This window comes from Phyllobates terribilis, unplaced genomic scaffold (genome assembly GCF_046119375.1).
Source record: "Phyllobates terribilis strain yellow unplaced genomic scaffold, ASM4611937v1 Scaffold_1__5_contigs__length_1240528914, whole genome shotgun sequence".
Classification (NCBI taxonomy): domain Eukaryota; kingdom Metazoa; phylum Chordata; class Amphibia; order Anura; family Dendrobatidae; genus Phyllobates; species Phyllobates terribilis.
The window spans coordinates 738,300,113-738,321,785 of NW_027362761.1; the positions used below are offsets into that span (position 1 = coordinate 738,300,113).

General features: G+C 42.1%; 1 protein-coding gene across 1 annotated transcript; it reads right to left on the minus strand.

Moving 5' to 3' along the window:
* Nucleotides 1-13,079: 13,079 nt before the first annotated feature.
* On the minus strand, nt 13,080-20,241 carry GDF15 (growth differentiation factor 15). Its single transcript, XM_073655170.1, has 2 exons — nt 19,859-20,241; nt 13,080-18,202 (listed from the first exon to the last, which is right to left on the minus strand). The coding sequence occupies exons 1-2, from the start codon at nt 20,154-20,156 to the stop codon at nt 17,400-17,402; spliced, it is 1,101 nt and encodes a 366-aa protein (XP_073511271.1). The 5' UTR covers nt 20,157-20,241; the 3' UTR covers nt 13,080-17,399.
* Between the last annotated feature and the right edge of the window lie 1,432 nt (nt 20,242-21,673).

Genomic DNA, 21,673 nt, shown 5'->3' on the forward strand with positions numbered 1-21,673 from the left:
ATAGCGCACACAGCAACAGCGGTGCCGTCTAACACGCAGCTGCAGCAGTGAGAAAATGGTGGCGACGGGGAAAATGGCTTGGTCTTATAGGGCAAGGACATGTGACATACACTGCCAATGACACATGCCCTTGCTTGTGTGAAAAAAAGCACTTCGCTCCGTGTGTGCGCTGCTGATAGGCTGACAAATTGCACCTCTCCACTGTAAATGCGGGAAAGAGAAAAAAAAAATGGAGATCTTCATTGTTCCTGCAGAGATCCATCCCCTGCCCTCCCCCCACCCCGCTGTACACTCAAACTGCGTATTAACATTAATTTTCATCATTACTGAGAAAAAATCCAGTTATGATTTTGGTGCACGAACAGTTATCGAACATAACCTCGAACAGCCGAATTTTTCTCAAATTGTTCCTGTTCGCCGAACGGCTCGAACACCGCCCAAAACAGCTCGAATTTGAGATTGGCGAACAGTTCGAGTAGAACAACGCTCATCTCTAGCGTCAATCCTCTTTATGTCAAAGTTCCTCCACTGCTTCTGCCTCCTCAACCTCCTCTCGGTCTTCCACCTGCACCCAAAGCCTGTCTGGTCATGCCACAAGCTTTCTAACTGCGCAGAAGGGATCCTGCACACCTCCTTACTATGCTGGCAGTAGGGCTCAATGTCATCAGGCGGTTTTTACTTTGAAATGTCTGGGAAATGTGAGTCACACAGCTGAGGAGTTGTGGTCAGCTCTGGAGAACCAGTTTCATGAATGGTTGTCTCCACTGGACTTGAAACCAGGGAAGGCCGTGTGCGACAATGCTGCAAACCTGGGTGCGGCCCTTCGCCGGGGCAATGTCACACACGTGCCTTGTATGGCTCACGTGTTGAACCTGGTTGTCCAGCAATTTTTAGCCCACTATCCCGGACTAGATGGGCTTCTGCAGAGGACACGGTCGCTGTGTGCTCACTTCCGCAGTTCGCATCCCGCAGCTCAGCGACTTACATTTCTACAGAAGTCGTTGGGCCTGCCACTTCACCGGCTAAAATGCGATGTGCCTACCCGGTGGAATTCAAATCAGCACATGTTGCAGCGACTGTGGCAGCACCGACAAGCCCTGGTGCAATACGTTCTGTCGTATAGCCTGGGCCAACGGGATCCAGAGGTGGGGCAAATCACGCTGGAGGAGTGGTCTCAGATCAGGGACCTATGCACCCTTCTGCACAGTTTTGAAATGGCGACGAAGATGTTTAGTGGTGATGATGCCATTATCAGCATGACTATTCCGGTGATTTACATGCTGGAGCACATGTTAAACAGAATTCGGAGTCAGGTGGTGGCACAAGAGGAGGTGGAGGAAGTAGAGGAGGAGGAGATGTATGCGGAAGGGCTAACATCTGCAAGGTTCAGACGGTCGGCAGCAACAAGTCGGCAGGCATGTGAGGGTGGGGGAGATGGTTTTACCAGGGCGCATGGTAGCAGCCAAACTAGTGAGGAAGGTGCAGGAGCTCAGGAAGAAGTGGAGGACGAACTGATGGAAGACTCATCAGATGAGGGAGACCTTGATCACATTTCTGTTGTGCGAGGTTGTGGGGAGAGGACAGAGGAAGGAAGCATGATTGTTACCTCACCACCAACACAACAGGGACTTGGTGCTCCTGGATGTGCAAGATACATGAGTGCCTTCTTGCTGCACTACCTGCAACATGACCCTCGAATTGGGAGAATTAGAAATAATCCTGACTACTGGTTTGCCACACTGTTAGATCCCCAGTACAAAAGTAAATTTGCAGAAATAATTCCTGCCATAGAAAGGGATGCAAGCATGCTGGAGTATCAGCAGAGACTGTTGCAGAATCTTACATGTGCTTTTCCACAAAACACCAGTGGTGCACGTAGTGAATCTCACAGTTCCAACTTGCCAACCGTGGGACCGTCGAGTGTTCAGCACTCAAACCGTAACAGAAACACAGTATCTGCTGGTAACATCAATTTTGCGGAATCATTTCACCACTTTTTTAGCTTGTCCTTTGCAAGGCCACAGGAGACAAGAAGTCTGACACATAGTCAACGCCTAGAGACGATGGTACAGGAGTATCTCCAAGTAAACATTGAAGCCATGACTGTGTAACTGGACCCTTGCTCTTTTTGGGCTTCCAATCTGGATAAATGGCCGGAGCTCGCCACTTACGCCTTGGAGATCTTGTCATGCCCCGCAGCCAGCGTTCTGTCTGAACGTGTGTTCAGCGCTGCTGGTGGTGTGCTGACAGATAAGCGCATGCGGCTCTCCACTGATAATGTAGACAGACTCACGTTCATAAAGATGAACAAATCATGGATCCGAAATGACTTTTCTACCCCTGTGTCATCCTGGGGAGAGTAAAAGCTTGATGATTGGTTAAAATCACCTCACCAACCGTTTTAAGCTTTCAAATTACTAATCATGTTTATCTGTATCTTGGCTGGAAAATAATTTGGGCTTTGTAGCAGTGTGCAGTACTGATTCTATTAGGCCATCTATACTAAGCTCCACCAGATTTAAAATTAATAATAATTTTTAGCTGCATCTAGCCCGGAAAATAATTTTGGGGCTCCGAGATGCGCAAGACACATAAGTGCCTTCTTGCTGCACTACCTGCAACATGACCCTCAGATTGTCAGAATTCGAAGTAATCCTGACTACTGGGTTGCCACACTCTTAGATCCCCCACACTCTTCGATCAACCTTTTCATTTTAATAAAGACCAAAAAAATGGTCATTTTTGAAATTATAAGCATTAGCAGGTTATTAGAAACTGAAATCAAACAGTTTTCAACTCAAAACTTTATTCTAGGTGATGTTACATTTGCACATAGGACCCCTTGTTCGAAAGGAGCTTCTGAACTCTCTCGTCCATTGAATTTGTCAGGTTTTGGATGATTTCTGCTTCAATTGTTTTGCATGAGGACAGAATACCCTCCCAGAGCTGTTGCTTAGATGTGAACTGCCTCCCGCCATCATAGACACTCATTTTGATGATGCTCCAGAGGTTCTGAATGGGGTAGAGGTCAGGGGAGCATGGGGGTCACACCATAAGTTTGTCCCCTTTTATGCCCATATCAGCCAGAGATGCAGATGTGTTATGTGCAGCATGAGACTGTGCATTATCATGCATGAAAATGATCTTGCTGCGGAATACACGGTTCTTCTTCTTGAACCATGGCAGGAAGTGCTGTTTGAGAAACTCCACATACATTATGGAGTTCATCTTTACCCCTTCAGGGATCCTAAAGGGGCTGACAATCTCTCTCCCCATGATTCCAGCCCAAAACATTAATCCACCTCCTCCTTGTTGGCGCTGTAGCCGTGTTTGCGTGGGGTGTCCATCAACCAGCCATCCTCCACTCCATTCATCTGGATCATCGAGCGTTGCATGGCACTCATCCGTGAACAAAACAGTTTTGAAATCAGTCTTCATGTAATGTTTGGCCCACTGGAGCTGTTTCTGCTTTTGTGCAGTGGATAGAGGAGGTTGACAGGATGGCGTACGCACAGCTGCAAACCTCTGAAGGACCCTGCATCTTGTTGTTCGGGGGACGTTGGAGGCACCAGCAGATTCAAAACTTGTCTGCTGCTATGACAAGGCTTTTTTGCCGCTGCTCTTTTAACCTGACGTAATTGCCTGTAGGAAAGAGTCCTCAATTTGCCCTTATCAGCACGCACATGAGTGTACTGTGAATCAGCTACATACTTCTTGATTGCCAAGACACTTCATCCTTATCATCGCACAATGTTGATTGTAGTCATGCCTTGACCTAAACACTCCACAATTTGTTGCTTCTCAGCAGCCGACACATCCTTTTTCTTTCCCATTTTGGCAGAAAATGTAGGCTGCTTAATAATGTGGGACAGCCTTCTTAAGTAGTCTTGCCGTTCATTGGACACACCTGCCAAACTAATTAGCACAGGTGTCTGCAATTGCTTACAGTGATATAAAGAGCCCTGACACACATCACCATCAATGAGTTTAACTGACAAACAAACAAATTCTTCCCTTATCACTCCTAAACACTTTTTGCATAATAATTTGGAACACAGTGTACATGTGCTTTTCCACAAAACACCAGTGGTTCACGTAGTGAATCTTACAGTTCTAACTTGCCAACCGTGGTCTGTATGGAGTTGTTCAATAAAGGGCCCAAAATTAAGATAACATAGACGGGAGAAAGTTGGACTGGATGGAATCCTGGATGGATTTGGTGAGGGAGACATCGAGGGCCTCAGACTTCGCTGTATTGATTTTAAAATTTGACCAAGTAACAAAGTGATCTATTTCAGCCAAAACAGCAGGGATGGATATATGTGATTGACTGATATATACTAGGACATCATCAGCAAATAGAGAGCACTTGTACTCGGTGCCTCCCACCTCAATCCACCTAATATTGGGGTTATGGCGAATTGATGAGAGCAGGTGCTCCGTCACTAGGATGTATAAGAGAGGGGACAGAGGACATCCCTGCCTTGTCCCATTGGTGATTATGAAAGGTGATGAAAATGTTCTGATGCGCCCCCTGGGCCTTGGGACATCCGGAGCCGGACCCTTTTTGGTGGATGCTGGTGGTTGTAGTCTCCGTGGCGGCGATCCGGTTCCGTGGCTCAGGGCGGTCAAACCAGTGGCGGAACTATTTATGTGGTTTTGATGTTTAAATGTCCGACTACGCCACCCGTGGATTGCGGTCAGAGTGAACCGCCGCTGCAGGGCAGACCGCTGAGGCTGGTGTTGTGGGTGCAGCAGAGCGTAGCATAACTCCCCACGGGAGGAGTATAGCCTCAGGGCAGTGTATGCGGAGGATGGGGGTGATGGTGCAGGGCAGCAGCAGTAACGACACGGAGTCAGTGATGCAGTCCAGGGCCTTTACTCACAGTTCTTATTATCCAGACCACTTCTGCAGGTAACGGCTGCCCACGTCGTACTGTGCTCACCAGGTGAGGGGCTCAGACAACTCCCAGATAACTTTGGAGCGCTTTGTGTGTCCTTTGTCTGACCTTTCTTACCAAACCTTCTGTCTGGCTGCCTCGGGCCTCCTCTTGGTAAACTTGGCACCAGTTTCCCTGACCCTATGTGCTGCCCTCCTAGCGGGTGTAGAGAGGGGCTGCGCCACATAAAATGTCACAGCCTCCGGTTTCTAGCTGAGGGTCGTTTCCCGCCTCCACTAGTTTCGGGGACCGGTCTCCCCCTTTGGCCTGACCCCTCCAAGCAGGTGGATTCGGGCGTGCGGTGGCGACTCGCCCGTCCACACCCCTGGGATCCCTTCGTTCCTCGTTCCTGGAGCCTTCTCCGCTCCTCTTCATTCCTTCTCCCTCTTCCAGGCCTGGGCCTCTGTTACTAGGCCCGCCTCTGGAGCAGAGCTCATGCAGAGCCCCTGCTCCCTGTCACTTCTGCTCAGACTTGTCTGCACTGAACTAAGATGGTGCCCACCTTTTATACTCCCTTCTCAATGCACCCAGGAACTGCTTCCTCCCTGCTCCTGCACTACAGGGTTCCCCTTCTTCAGTGTTCCCTCCCCCCACTCCAGCCAGGGACAGGGACTGTCATGCCCATCTCAGGGGCATATTGGTCGCCCTGCCCCACGGCAATGTGGTGTAATGCATGCAGGTGTCGGGGTCCTGATCCACACTCCATCCTTACCTGAGAGTGAGATATCACACCTCTGGGTGAGGTGCAATACCTCTGCAGCAACCGAGCCCTCGGGGTGCTACAGTTCCATTTATCTTCAGCCTAGGTGACGCATTGCGATACAGGGCCGTGATTTTGGCTATAAAAGGGTCCCCTAGACCCCTACCCCAAGCTTTTTAAGAGAATAATATATGGCGTGCCAGGAGACTCTATGGAATGCTTTCTCAGCATCCAACGAGAGTATCTAATTACAAATTTTTAACTGCATCTAGCCCAGGAAATACTTTGTGCCTAGTAGCAGTGTCTGCTAGTCAGCGGATTATCCCTGCTGTTAAGCAAGCTACACCATCTGTAGTTTGGACACTTAATTTTTTCAAAGGAAATGCTTCGGGACCACGGGATACTCAGTGAAGAGCATCAGGAGGCACCCCAAGGCATAGGGGCTGGGACTGGCAGTAGGACACCTTGCGGTGGACAGCCGAGCTCGATCCTTATAAAAGCTTTTTAACTGCAGCAGCTTTAGTGGACGCTACTGGAGCTGGAATTATGCGGCTGCTGGCATGAGACTTGCCCTTCAACAGATCCTTGTAAAAGGATTTAAAGTGTATTCATTTAAATTAGAGAGACAATTTAAATTAAAAGCTTAGAGCTGCCTCCACCACAGGGGGGCTCGCTCAACCCACCAGCGGACAGGCACCAGTATTGGGAGAGGGGGGCTGGCCATCAGGGTCCACCGCGGCTCTGGCACAAACGGAGGTGGCACGGGCAGGAACGGACTGGCCGTGTCGGCTTCTCACTTTTTGGATTTTAGAAGGGCATGACATGCCTATATCTGTGTCTCCTCCTCCTTTTACTCCTCCACCTCTTTTCTTTTCGCATGACTATATGTACTTTTCACTTTTCCATGTGTTAGTTATGTCTTCTGAGCAGTTTGTCAGCTTTTGGACACCTTTGAAGTTGTTTTCTACGTGTTTCTATGTGTTTTTGTTTGCCTGCCATTGGTTTTAATGGTGTTCGAAGGTGTTCGACGAACAGTTCGGCGAACACAAGGGTGTTCGACGAACCGAACCGAACTCGAACACTACGGGGGGTGGCTCAACACTAGTTGGAAGCAAAGATCTCAAATTTGGACTCATCAGACGAAAGCACAGATTTCCACTGGTCTAATGTCCATTCCTTGTGTTCTTTAGCCCAAACAAGTTTCTTCTGCTTGTTGCCTGTCCTTAGCAGTGGTTTCCTAGCAGCTATTTTACCATGAAGGGCTGCTGCACAAAGTCTCCTCTTAACAGTTGTTGAAGAGATGTGTCTGCTGCTAGAACTCTGTGTGGCATTTACCTGGTCTCTTATCTGAGCTGCTGTTAACCTGCGATTTCTGAGGCTGGTGACTCAGATAAACTTATCCTCAGAAGCAGAGGTGACTCTTGGTCTTCCTTTCCTGGGGCGGTCCTCATGTGAGCCAGTTTCTTTGTAGCGCTTGATGGTTTTTGCAACTGCACTTGGGGACACTTTCAAAGTTTTCCCAATTTTTCGCACTGACTGACCTTCATTTCTTAAAGTAATGATGGCCACTTGTTTTTCTTTACTTAGCTGCTTTTTTCTTGCCATAATAACAGTCTATTCAGTAGGACTATCAGCTGTGTATCCACCAGACTTCTGCACAACACAACTGATGGTCCCAACCTCATTTATAAGGCAAGAAATCCCACTTATTAAACCTGACAGGGCACACCTGTGAAGTGAAAACCATTTCCGGTGACTACCTCTTGAAGCTCATCAAGAGAATGCCAAGAGTGTGCAAAGCAGTCATCAAAGCAAAAGGTGGCTACTTTGAAGAACCTAGAATATAAGACATATTTTCAGTTGTTTAACACTTTTTTTTGTTAACTATATAATTCCACATGTGTTAATTCATAGTTTTGATGCCTTCAGTGTGAATGTACAATTTTCATAGTTATGAAAATACAGAAAATCTTTAAATGAGAAGGTGTGTCTAAACTTTTGGTCTGTACTGTATGTAGTTGGCATATCCAATAGAAGGGTATGACAAATGTATGTGAATATACCGGTGGCCGTGATAGAAAGTACAAAAAAGGCATGTTAAGCATGTCACTTTGTATTGACGAGGGGCAATACCCCAAAACACAGTGTTTGCAAATTGAGATTCTGGTTCTGGCTTTTATCCTAAGTCATGTGATAAGGCTCGTTAGAGAGTTGATATTGACTTTTAGGATTGCTACTTCCTATAGGTGGCACTAGAGTTCTAGTCCTCTTCCTCTCTGAAGAGACAATTTGTCTATTAGTCTCTTAAAAGGCAGGAAGTAAAAAAAGTGAAAAAAAAAACAGGAATAACATTTTCTGCATACTGAAGAGACTAAAGGGAATCTGCCACCAGGTGTTTTCTACTTTATCTGAGAGTGGCATGATGTAGGGGCAAAGAGCCTGATTCCAGCGATGCATCATGAAGGCTATGGCACACAATGGACATGGGCGAACACAGCATGTTTATCAAGGGGAAGCTGCTTCAGAAAATTGCACTTTTATTTTCCTGAAAATATTTTTTTTTGCCCTTTTTGTCGTTTTTGAGCACTTTTTTTATATATATTTTATAATCTATTCCAATGCGTCATATTGTAAAGGTAAAGTACATCATTAATTTATATATATATATATATATAAATTATATATTTATATAAATTATATATATATACTGTTTATATATATATAATGGTTAGATTCTTTTAAATGCTTGGCGTCTTTTGGAAGCACGAAGCAGTTAAAAAATGCTCAAAAGACTGAACATATTTACAGCAAGTCATTTTTACATAGAAATGCATATGTTAAACTGCCACAAGAAAAGATGTTGTGTGCACATATCCTTACTGGGCTGCTTGATGCAATTTTGATAAAATCACTACTTTACCTGCTTTAGATCTACCAATTCTTTGAATGCTGAGCTCTGTATAACCCCACCCACACCACTGATTGGCAGCTTTATGTGTGCAATGTGCATAGGCAGAAAGCTGACAATCGATGCTGGGGGCGTGGTTATACAGAGTTCATGAATATGGAGGACTACATGGTAGCAGGTTTACTAGTCCTCTAGTGATAATCTCCTGCTGATAAATCAGTAATTTTATTAAAGCTACTGCAAGCAGCCCAGTAAGTGACACATCACTGGAATCGGGTCTCTGTCACTATATCACGCTGATCTCAGTCAGTAAAAAGTAGGTAGGAGTATTTAAAACAAGAAAATGATAAGGGTGCCCATACTTATGCACCTGTCAAATTTTGTTTGAATGCAGATAGCACATTTTCTGTTAGTACAATAAACCTCATTTCAAGGCAGAAACATTACTGTGTCCAACAGTTATTACATATATCAAACTGAAATAGCTGTTGCAAAAGCACCAATTTTAAGAAAACATTAAGCTTAAGATTAATAGGGGTGCCCAAACTTTTTCATATAACTGTATGAATATACCATAAGTACTTATGAATGAGAGTAGTAACATCATATTGGAAAATCACTTATGATCACACGTGACTATCACTTGAGAAATCAAGCTTTAAAAAGAAAATAGAAAATGTATTTTCCTGAGTATATTAGGAGAATCTTTTCACTCTCTTTGTAAAGGTATTGCTTTCACTCATATATCTTCCTTAGAACATTTTTTCTCTTTAGTTTTTTTATTATGCTTTAAGCAATAAATGTAGACGGGTTTTTTCAGGTAGAGACTTAAGCACTGTTTAATGAGGCTAAGGTGGACTATGCCAGCAATTATGGGCTTGATGTACAACTGTGGTGACAACAATTAAGTTAGACAAACATAGGTAAGTTGTTTAATGAGCTGTTACCAAATCTTGTGATAGATTCTGAGGTTAATGACCAAAGGCACACTGACTTACAGCCATAACTCAACACTGATGAGTAGGAATGTCTTTGGTACATATATTTTAAGTATAACGTGCAATATAGAATAAGTATGAACCTTGTACTGTGGTGTGAAAAAGGGTTTTACCCCTTCCTGATTTCTTATTCTTTTGCATGTTTATCACACTTAAATGTTTCAGATCACAAAACAAATTTAAATATTAGACAAAGATAACACAAGTAAACACAAAATGCAGTTTTTAAATGAAGGTCTTTATTATTAAGGGAAAAGGAAATCCAAACCTACAGGGCCCTGTGTAAAAAAGTGATTGGATGACTGAATGAGGCCTTATACAGGAAATAGAGCAATTTGCTGCATTTTTTGTGATGATTTCATTGGTGCATTGTGAAGCTGCATTCAGGTTTTACTTTAGCCCCGTTACATTTACGGCGCAAGTCGGAATCGGGTGTATGGAGCAGGCTCACGGCGTGAGATCGCCCCATACCTAGCAGACAATGGCTGTGTGTTACAGCCAGGACCTGCCTCCAACAATCACAGGTGGCGAGAAGCACCGCCCGTGATTGTGAATCTGTTAAATGCCACTATCAAACTCTGACAGCCGCATTAACAACCCTCCAGAATGGGGGCACGTCATTCTATGAGCCCATCGGCAATTCCGTGATCCGATCGCGAGTTGCTAATGGGTTGCTATGACATCCGAGGGCCTGTTGAAGACCTCCGTGCTTGTCATTAAGGAGCTTCCTTTAAACCTCGCCTTTGGCTCAGTTTCAAAAGAGACTGTGATTTTTACTATACGCTGCTACAGGAAAAATATTTATCTTTTGTACCGTGTTAGCAAGTAGATAGAAAAATATTGAAATTTGAGAGTCCTCGGTGGTTGATACCTTTTAATGGGTAACTGAAAAGATGGTAACAAACTGCAAGCTTTTGAGAATACTCAAGTTACATATTTATGCACAACAGGACACAGGAATAATACAGTATATAAGACAAGTGACGTGAAGCAGAACTATCATTATGGGAGAGGGATAAACAGTTATTGCCTTAAATATTGGAACAGTTCATAGATAAGGAGTGTGAAAGTTTTATTGTCCTGTGATTGAGGTCTGGTCCATGATTGTGATGCCCCCACATAGTCTGAGGCGCACATTCTCAGGTGATATAGAAAGACATAAATCTATGCGACACATTCATTCCTTCACTGAGTTTGTCAAAGGTTGTCCTAAGTTTGTACTCCCAGATTTTTCTGACTCTCTGAGATTTAAAGTTCCCTTCTAATACTAGTAATCTCATGCCCATAGTGCTGTGTTCAGGGATACAAAAATGTTTGACCACAGGTAGATCTATTAGTTTTTCTTTTATCGTATGCTGATGAGAATTCATCGTTGTTCCAAGTTCTTGCCTTGTCTCCCCCTCATACAGAACCCCAGTTGGATATTTGGTACATATAATTAAGTACACCACATTAGATGTGATGCAGCTGAAAATACCTGGAATGTTGTAGTCCTGATGTGAGTTGGGGATCTTTATCTTGTCCATGGTCATTATAAATGGACAGGTTTTGCATTTTTCCTGGTTGCAGGGAAAGGTTTCTGTAGCTGTTGGAGAGGACTGTGAGCTACTGCCAATGATGCTTCTTAGATTTGGGTGTTGCTTAAAACACAGAAGTGGGGGGTCTGGAAATATGGATTGTAATCGGGCATCTTTTGTAGTAAAGGTTGTAGTTTCTGTGCAGCTCCCCTTAAAACCTCCAGATTTGGATTGTAGGTGACTACTAGAGGCACCCTGGCGCTTTCTTTTTTAGTTTTGTAATGTAGGAGGTGATTCCTTGATATTCTGGTGGCTCTCGTAATCTGGTTTTCAATTGTTCTTGGATGGTAGCCGTGATTCAAAAAAGTCTTTTTGTAAGTGGTGAGACAACACCCCAACATATTTTTTTTCAAACTTCTGATTTTGTTCACCACTAAAATAATAAAAACACTGGATATTTTTGGTATCTCCATTATTGTACTGATGCAGAATCATATTGTAAGCTCATAACTGGCCTTGCAAAAAAACACCCTCATATGTCTATTAAAAGATTATGGCTCTGCGAGAAGGGGAGGAAAAAATGAAAATGCAGAAATGGTAACTGCTTTAATCTTACTGACATCACCGTTCGCAGCGTGTGAACTTACTGTCGGTACTCACGCTGCGAGCGGTGACATGAACTGTGATAACCTTACTGAAGTCAATGCTTGTCACAGCAGCCGGATTCACACGCTACTCTCAGTGTGTTTCGGCGGCCATGCAGAGCGGTCACATTACTGATGTCGCCACTCATCACTGCCTCTGGATGTAGCAGAATCGTGGATCGTTATGGGACCTCTTTATTATGGATTTACAGCGGACCCCTTTGGATTATTTTTTAATGGTATTAAATGGGTAAAAGAGGGTCAGGGATTGATTTTTACGATTAAAGGACTTTTCTATGTGTGTGTGTGTTCATTTCTTTTGACTACGGTGTTAGTAATGGGTGGTGTCTTATAGACGTCTCTCTATTACTAACCCCTGGGCTTGATGTCAGTGGACATTATACAGCTGACATCAACTCCAAAACCATTACCCCGATTGCCAATGCACCAGGGCAATCGGGGAGAGCCAAGGCGACGCCAGAATTAGCGCATCTAGTGAATGCTCCATTTCTGGGGTGACTGCGGGCTGGTGTTATTAGTCTGAGAGGCGGCCAATATCCATGGCCCCTTTACAGCCTATTAATATCAGCCTACAGCTGTTTCTTAGCCTTTGCTGATTAAAGATAGGGGGAACTCATGTCATTTTTTGGTGGGGTCCCCCCTTTATAATAACCAGTAAAGGCAAAGCAAACAGCTGTGAGCTGATATTTATAGCCTGTGAAGCTCCATGTTTATTGCTCCCTTCCCAGAATAATAACACCAGCCCCCAGTTGTGTGCTTTCCCTCAGCTGGTTATTAAAAATAAGGGGGACCCCAGTCCATTTTTTTCATTTAATTTTATATTTAATATCTAAATAAATGTACAGTAAGCTACACACGCACTGCACTAATTATATATCTCACTGACATCTTTCTATCTACCTATTCTGATGGTTCACACTGTGAATTTACTATACTTGGCTGGTGTTCTAGGAGATGGGTGTGGAAAAATCGGACAGCACACGCATGGTTCATGTGCCGTGCGATTTTTTTTCATTGACTTTCATTGGTGAGTCTCTGTTTTACGCGGCCATATGCAACATGCCGCAATTTTTTTCTTCACCCCGATTCCAGATGAGGAAAAACTTGCAGATGAACACTGCCTGATTTAAGAACATTGGTGTAAGTACAATGCGATTTTTTTCTCACATTGCACTTACCGATTTTATACGCAGATGTGAGCGAACCCTAACACAGAGTTTTGTAGCGTCTTGAACCTTTGAACACAGTGGATTTTCCACACATCCATACAGAAAGCAAATAAGCTGCTTCATTCTAAAAATAGTTTATTTTAGACTTTCTTACAGTAACCTTAGACAAACAATCTGCATTTTTAAATATATATGAAAAAATATATTTCAATACTGTATGCATAATTTAAAAAAATACAAACAACATTCAGTAAAAATTCCAGCAAGCAATAAATTATCAATAAATAAAATTGCATAAATATGTATTTACACTTAAAATAATAGCAATAATAATAATAATAGTAATATTAATAATAAAATAATAGTAACAACAACACATTCATAAATAAGAACTGTGTAACGTCATTTTTTATCTAGAGACACATAACGATTTTTGTCATCCTTTGACCAGTTTCAAGCACCCCTAATAAGGCCACATTTTTTGTTTTAGCATTACAAATGCAACACCTGAACCTATTCTGCTGAAACTGAGTTGAGATTAGCCACAATATAGTCCATATAGCCATCCTAAACTGGCCTGATAAACAAAATTACACCTCTTGAAATAGGGATATGGTTGAAATGGTTAATTTCTTATATATTTTTCTTTTTCATTCAGACATAGTGCAGCTACTAAGTATAAAATCCTTGCTGCAAGATGAATACATTTTGTAATCAGTAGTCATTGAGTAGTCATAAGTGATAAGATTGGCTATCAGCAAAGTGCAATAAGCTAGAATGACATGAAGCTAACATTGTCTGAAACAAATTGAAGCCACCAGCTTGTGGAGACCCCGCTGGACTAAGAAAAGATATGTAATATTAGCTGTACGGATATTTTAGGCTATTAATCGTCTGGATCGCCCATGCTGTGAATGTTTATTACTTTTCTTATTCATTTCATTCTGCTACTTCTACAGTATCTTCCTATTGTAAGTTTTCTAGGAAGAATGACTGAGACATGCAGAGATAATTAGAAGCTCATGTTTGTCTGTTCAGCAAAATTGCACTGCCTCGGGATGTGTCAGACCAACTGTTGGGTGGAATTAGTTATAAATATGGCATTAGAGCAAATGCTGTAGAACAAGACACTGCAACATGAAGGAAACACGATATAGATTACATTTATGTAAATGCAAGTTCAGTTCTTGTCATTGCACTTGTTGCATAGCTAAGGTAGTTTTTCTAATGTTTATCTTTTGATGAGAACTAATATACTTTATTCCATGTATATATTGCTGTTCATCTTGCAACAAGTATGAGTGTTTCTCCATTATTGCCCTTTCAGTTACACCCATAACGGAAGATATTTTTTAAAAGTATAACAGAATTTCCGCAAGGCTGAGTTCACACGATGCGTTTTTAATGCATTTCCGCTGCGTTTTTGCAGTTGCGTAAAGGCCGCGGAAACGCATTAAAAACGCATGGTAGAAGGGCAGCAATGTTCCCCAATTGAAATCCGCATGTGCTGTGCCCATGGTGCGGATTTTTCCGCAGCGTAAACGCTGCGCTCAAAAATCCGCAGCATGTCAATTAATTTTGCGTAAACGCAGCGTTTTCGCCGCCATTGACTTGCATTAGAACACGCCAATTCCGTAAGACTGCATTTGTTCTTGCGTTATTGGCGCGTTCTAATGTGTGGATGGTACCCGGGTGTGGAGAGGAGAGGAGAGTCTCATCCACACCCAGGTACCATTAAAAAAGCTGTAAAAAAAGAATAAAATAAAAAATAAATGTATATTTACCTTCTGTCGGCCCGCGCACCGCTCCTGCTTCATTCCCGGCACTTGAGTTGAAGGACCTGCGCTGACATCAGAGTCATGTGACGGGTCACGTGACGCTGACGTCGGCAGGTCTTTCAATTCAATGTTGCCGGCAGCCGGGAGAACGGATTGAGCAGGACAACGCGGGCCATCGGAGGTAAGTATATACACTCTCTCGGGTCACACTATATAAATCCATGCCATTTGCATGGATTTATATAGTGTGACCTAGTTGTCAAGCACTTTCCAGGTGATGCTAAAATCGCCTGGAAAGCGCTTGTCAATCTGCATGCGGAAACGCATGTGAATCCGCATGTGTTCCGCATGAAAAACGCATGCACAATCTGCATGCGTTTTTTCTGCCAGGGAGATGCAGAAATGATGCAGAAATTTTCTGCTTCATTTCTGCATCGTGTGCACATACCCTTAAGGTGGTAAATAGATTAGAGAAAATTGATTAAATTGATTTGTAGGGTTCCCACTGGCGGGCAGAGTTATCTCCTACTGTATAACTTATACTTATATGGATACAGGGTAGTTGAAGGAAAAAAAACAATACTTTCTTGCAGCAGTAGTGTCACTCCATCCCATTCTGTACTGCTTTCTCCACCAGTCTGCTGGCATCTACATCTGGTGTGGGGGAGGGTATCATGTGACCTCTGCAGCCAAACAGCATCCACTGACCAGCTGCAGCCTTTCTCATCCAGTCTGAACATTAAGAAACTGTTTGGACAGAAGCTGAAAAGTGGCTGCTGATTGGCTGCCAAAGTCACATGACAACTACCCTGGTCCCATTAAGCATATGTTGTAAAGTATTGTCAACCCCTTTAGTAATACTATTGATATTTGACCAAGAAATCAATTACTTAGTCAATCAAACATTTTGTAGATGGAAACATGTAACTAAGCAAGCTATTCCTATTTACTATTTGAAACCAGTGCATTAGTTTTCATTTTATCTTCTATCATTTTATAAATTAGAAATATACATTGAATAGTGCAAAAAAAATCATTTTAGTGCAAAAAGAATTACAAATAATAATCTATTTCTCTAATTCTGAACAGCAGAGTGAGAAAGAGATGAGTCTTACTGGGAAGTAGAAGCACTCTATGTTGAGTATTTCTTACCAGGCTGTTTCCAAAGGTTTTTATGAAAATATATTAGCAATAGTGATTTTGGGAATGCTTTCGACAAAGGGCATATAAATAGTGATGCGCGAATGTGCTTGGATAAGGGGTTATCCTAGCACGCTCGAATCCTAACCGAGTATCTTTGGCTTGCTCGGAACACATGTTCACGTCACCGGCTGCATGTCTTGTGGCTGTTAAACAGCCTCACCACATGCAGGGATTGCCTGTTTGTCAGGGAATCTCTGCATGTGTTGCGGCTGTCAAACAACCGTGAATCATGCAGCCGCGGCGACACAAAAATTTTGTCCGAGCAAGCCAAAGATATTCGATTAGGAATCGAGCGTGCTCAGATAACCCCTTAACCAAGCACGTTCACGTATCACTGCATATGAACCATAGAATCACACCAAGTAGCTGCTCTGAGGCACTTGTAGAATAGAGTAGGGGAAATTACCCCAAGTATGATGGAATGAATATGGGGTAATCACATGACCCATTTTCCTATCCCAGGTGGTTAGAATATATGGTAGTGCTCACCAGCACCAGGAAGGAAATTCATTTTCATTTTTGCTATGGGGACTCTTCACTTTTATTTTCACCCATTTTGGATTCCAAACAGGACACTTTAGTAATTATGAGTTCTGCAAAAGGCTCTCTAGTATTGTCAATGTAAACCACAAATATGACATGGCACACATTTCTTTCATGTTCAAAAGGGTTGTCCAGTATCCAGTTGTATAGGTCATCAATATCATATCAATGAGGGTGTGATATCCAACAATACCACTGATCAGCTGATGAAATCAGTTACAAAGCGGGAGAGCACAGATCTGTCAACTGTATAGTGCCTGCAGCGGAACACTGCCGATCCACTTCTAATCATTTGAATAGGGATGGATATTCAGTACCAGACTGTGGCCACTATACAGTTGACAGAACTATGCTGTGCAGCTCCGCAACTGATATGATATTGATGACATCCTAGGGATAGGCCATCAATATAAAAATACTAAACAATCCCTTTAATATTCAGAAATGTAAATAATTTGCTTATACCTTGAATTTAAGGTTTATACTAGTGATATTCTTAAACTTTTCTAATACTTGTTTGATATTCTATATTCAACCCGTATTTCTAGTTGATATACTCGTACTTCTCAGATTAGACAATTGGTTACCAAAAGAATTTGCAAAGATAACAATAATAATAACTTTCACACCTTAAATCTGTGCTTTGCTCCTGCAATGTATTGCTGTACTCTAAGTTAAATAAACATTTTGAATCTAAGTTATAGATATATTTCTCCCCAATATGGCTTAGATTTGAGAAGTAGTAACATGAGGCAAAAAGATTAAACTTTCAAATCATATGAGTCGACTTAATTTAGTAGTATGGTTTCTGCTATTACCATTTGCCAGCATTATTTTCTTTCATTGTATTAAAAAGGTTGTGTAAACATGAGGTGTTTAATCAGATGCAACTTCCAATGGAACAATCTCTATGACATCGGACCAGTTGTTCTGTTAGAATGTCTGATAGCATAGTAAAAGCCTTGACTTAATTCCTCGTTAGGCACATTGGCACTTTCTAACAATCATATCCTCGAAGACTGTAAATACCAATTTGCGTTCTGCATTGTAATGCATAAGTACCATAGGATCATAGCTCCCAGGAACACAACAAGGAGCTGGGGTTTCTCCATTAATGTGATGCATTCTGTACTTAATTTGAGCATGCATACTTGCTGGCTTGTAGTTATGTGGACAGGATCCATCACAAAACCTCATTTCATAGGTGGATGGTTGTACAATCCAATCATTCCATCCAATCTGCTCAAAAGACACCAATAAGGACTTTCGGCAGCACTTTTTCTCACTCTTTTTGCAGTCCTCATCTGTCGCGAGTGACCTGCCTTTTCTTGTTTTGAAGTGTTTTTTTTCCTGAGTTTCCACTTCTAACACAAGGGAATCATCAGCTTCTATGTGTTTGCTTCTGTCACTCATAAAAGGGATGTCCAGTGTAATGACCAGCTCTAGTCTGAGGAATTTCTCTGAACTTGCCAACCACTGCTGCACAGCAGAGTTTACATTTAATGTCAATGTATCTTTGTCTACTGGTTTAGAGTCAAGCAATTTATGCTCTTGCTGTCCGTTGGCATTTCTTGATTCTACCACTTTATAAATGTTCACCATAGCCTTCAAGGTTGAATTAGCTTCTGCAGGTCGCAATGAAGTTAGGATGTGTTTACATAACTTGAGCTCCGCTCTCATGACGTTCAGCCTTTGATGGAATGTCTGAGTCCTAAAGAAGACCAGGTTGTAGCGACGACTGCTGCTTTTCTGTATATCATATTTCTTTGCGCTACGCTCTACTGCAATAAAGAATAAAAGAAAAGTTTTTAAGATATGCGTACAACAAAAACAACACTTGCTAATAAGTATTAAGAGTGGACAAAATAGACATGACCTAGATGTCAATAAAAGCCCATAGTAATAATGGTTAATTACATGCCCTTTTAACATACAAGTCACATACAACTTGTAATTTTATTTCTTGTCAGTAAAGTTGACATAACATTGTAGTCCTAGAGGCTTTTACTATAATTGCTTATTAATGAGTCCTCCAGGCTACTTTATAAACATTTTCCCCAAACTGCAGAATTTACTAGGTAGGGCAATAAGCCCAGAAAATGTCTAGCTCTGTATCACAATTTTAGACACGATTTTAGCTTTGTGAAAGCAACGTCCTTCCTATTCTTTTGCAGTGTTATCAGGCAGATACTATCCAGGACCGTCTGCCTATTCCTCACTTGCATTGAAAGGTCAATGCTGAATATCTATAGTAAATATCAGTACGGTTTTTAAATATAAGGATAACAGTATTCTGCAGGTGCCAAGGAGAATAGGAGTGGCTAGGTGAACGGGACTTAAGTTCACGAGTTAGCCAATACAAGTCTCTGCAAACTCATCAGTGACCTTCAGATAATTTCTTTATCAGCATGGCCATTTACTTACTTATGACATACTAACAATCAAAATGAAAGGCAATAGCTCTGCGCACATCAGTCCTTAAAAGATACATTATCATGTTCGGAAATGCTTTGAGAATTGCAGACGCATTTTGTTATGTTGCTATAGATTTTTCAAAGATGTTACTGTTATTTATAGCCATTCCCAACAAGAACAGAATCTCATTTGTTCGGCAAGGACATTTAATTTTTTGTTGTGTTTATCAAAAGATAGTTCACGATTCCAAGTGCTTGCAGATTGAGACACAGGGTCTGCAGTGTTTTTGATATACTAGTGATTATGGATGGCCAGAAAGCGGTTGAGTTACATCATTTTCTTCTTCTTGGAGATTTCGCTGTGTTGGATTTTTCTGCATTGTCAGGTGCAAGTGGCTTAATTGGAAAGTTGTTCATAACAAACCCCAGCTTGGCACTGGTAGGCTTATGCCAACTGTTGTGACTTTGTCAATATTCATATGCAGAGATCAATCAGATGAGTTATTGTTCAAAGCCACCAACTACTAATGGCCAGTCATTTCTCATGCAGCCTTCTTTCATGACCAGTGTATGGTATGTTTTACATGTTGTGTCTCTGAATTATCTGCTACATGCGTACAAACATATCATGCCTTTGTAATAATAGATTTTTGAAGCAATTGTCTAAAATGTGCCTATGCTTGTCATTGTCTGTGCACTGTATGCCTCGGAATGTTGCCTGACATGGACAGACTATGAAACTGTCACTTGTGTGTAATGTGACCATGAACTGTGTCTAGGCTGTCATTTACACGTGACTGTTTTCGCTCATCATTTCGGCTTTTTAATGACAAAAAGACATTGGTAGTGTGTCAGAAAATGGCATATGAATGAAAATTTGTTCATTCGCTTATGAACACCTAGATTTCTGGCGCACATCTGCTATTTTTAATGTTAATAAAATTATAGATTTGCTCACAAAACATATTCTAATCATGTTAAAATATTACTGAAAAATGTTGTTAAATAAAATATATGACTTACGTTTTGGCGTTAGAAGATGAACTCTCCTTTCTGTAGGCTCATCCTTGGTTAGATTTCCTCTGAGCTCCAATAACTTCTCCTGATATAACCATTGCATTTTGCGCAGTTCATCTCTGTCCAGTTTCTCCCTAATAACTGGAGGCTTGTGTAAGCCCAGACGATCCAAAATGCTCTTCTTCACAGCTTCAAGCTGGATCATTTTCTCCTGCTCAGCCAAGGGCCTGAGCTGGACCCCAGTGATGGATAAGAGAGCGAAGCAGAAAGTAGCACACCTGACCTTCCACGGAGATCTCTGCATTGTGTGCGTATAGCACAGTTTCACAGTGCCAGGCTTGTTCAGCGCACAGCTTGTGAGCTGCCTGAATGAATGAAATTCCCTAGCCTCAGTCCTTTATAGCGCTGTGAACTGCACGCCCCCACAGATACACACACACTCACTGGCTGCTTTATGGAAGTAAACACTGCAAATTCCAGACACGCACTTGCCAATATATTCACTTCGGATGTTTTAACGCTGAAGGAACTTTTTGTTATATTTATTGTGAATATTCAAAATAAATCAATTAGGTTACACGATCACAGCAAAGACGTATTCACTTGTACATTATGAATTTGAGACACCTTTGTTTTTGATACTTGTGCTAATAATAATAATACTCTTTATTTATATAGCGCCAACATATTCCGCAGCACTTTACATTTCAGAGGTTCATATACAACAGTCATAAGTAACATAGCTAAAGATAATACAATAATTAAAGCAAAAATAATGACGACCCTGCTCGTAAGAGCTTACAATCTACAATGAGGTGGGGGTGACACAAAGTACAATGGCTTATTTACAATGATGGTCCAGCCACCTTTAGAGGATGAGGGATAGATAAAGGCTGCATGAGCTCGTCACCAGCTAGTATTTGTAGTGCCTTTGGGTGCAGTGGAGACTTATGTTTGGAGAAATAATGAATGGGCTATAAAAATATAAAAAGGACTTCGATTAGGGAACGTAATAGGCCGCCCTGAACAGGTGTGTTTTTAGGGAGCGCCTAAAACTGTGTAAGTTGTGGTTCGTCCTAATTTCTTGGGGTAGAGCATTCCAAAGAATAGGTGCAGCTAGGGAGAAGTCTTGGAGCCGGGAGTGGGAGGTACGGATTAGTGCGGATGTTAGTCGAAAATCGCTTGCGGAGCGTAGAGAACGGGTAGGCCGATAAACAGAAATGAGGGAAGAGATGTATATTTCCTAGGATAATCTCAGGTTTTCTCTTTAAAGGGATGGTCCAAAGGTATTTTCATCCTAAATCCTTATCTATTTTCTAATATATTTGAATTAAAAATTCCCTATCCTTACCTAACTACATTATCTAACAGGTTTCTTTTCTATTTTTTTTTTTCACTTCCTCTTTGCTAATGCTTCTTTTGAAAATCCCAGTGCATGCTGGGATACTCAAACAAAGCAGCGTCATCAGGGGGCAGAGGCTGTGGTTACTGTGTAAGCCCCTGCTCTCTCCCTGAAATTAAGCATCATGAACGACCTGGGCTAGTCCCTGTGCACTGTGCACTGAGCAATGTGCACAATGACAGCACGCTATCTGTTGCCAGCTGAGATCAACAGTAAGAAGCTGGCAACAGAGCATGTTGTCTGAATACCCGGGGTACAGAGACCAGCGCCACCCCCACAAGTAAAGTCAGTGGTGTCTGCACACTGTGTATTTTGACAAATCGCTCTGTTGCCGGCTCATTACTGCTGGTCTGTGTCGGCAACAGAGATCGTGTTGTCATTGTGCACATCACACAGTGCACAGCACACAGGGAATGGCC

What these genes read in the sequence shown, in the direction of transcription:
- GDF15 (XM_073655170.1), bottom strand. Translation starts at nt 20,156, where the DNA reads ATGCAGAGATCTCCGTGGAAGGTCAGGTGTGCTACTTTCTGCTTCGCT. An exon ending in TCATCTTCTAACGCCAAAAC is followed by an intron (nt 18,203 to 19,858) that starts GTAAGTCATATA and finishes TCTTTATTGCAG; the next exon opens with TAGAGCGTAGCGCAAAGAAA.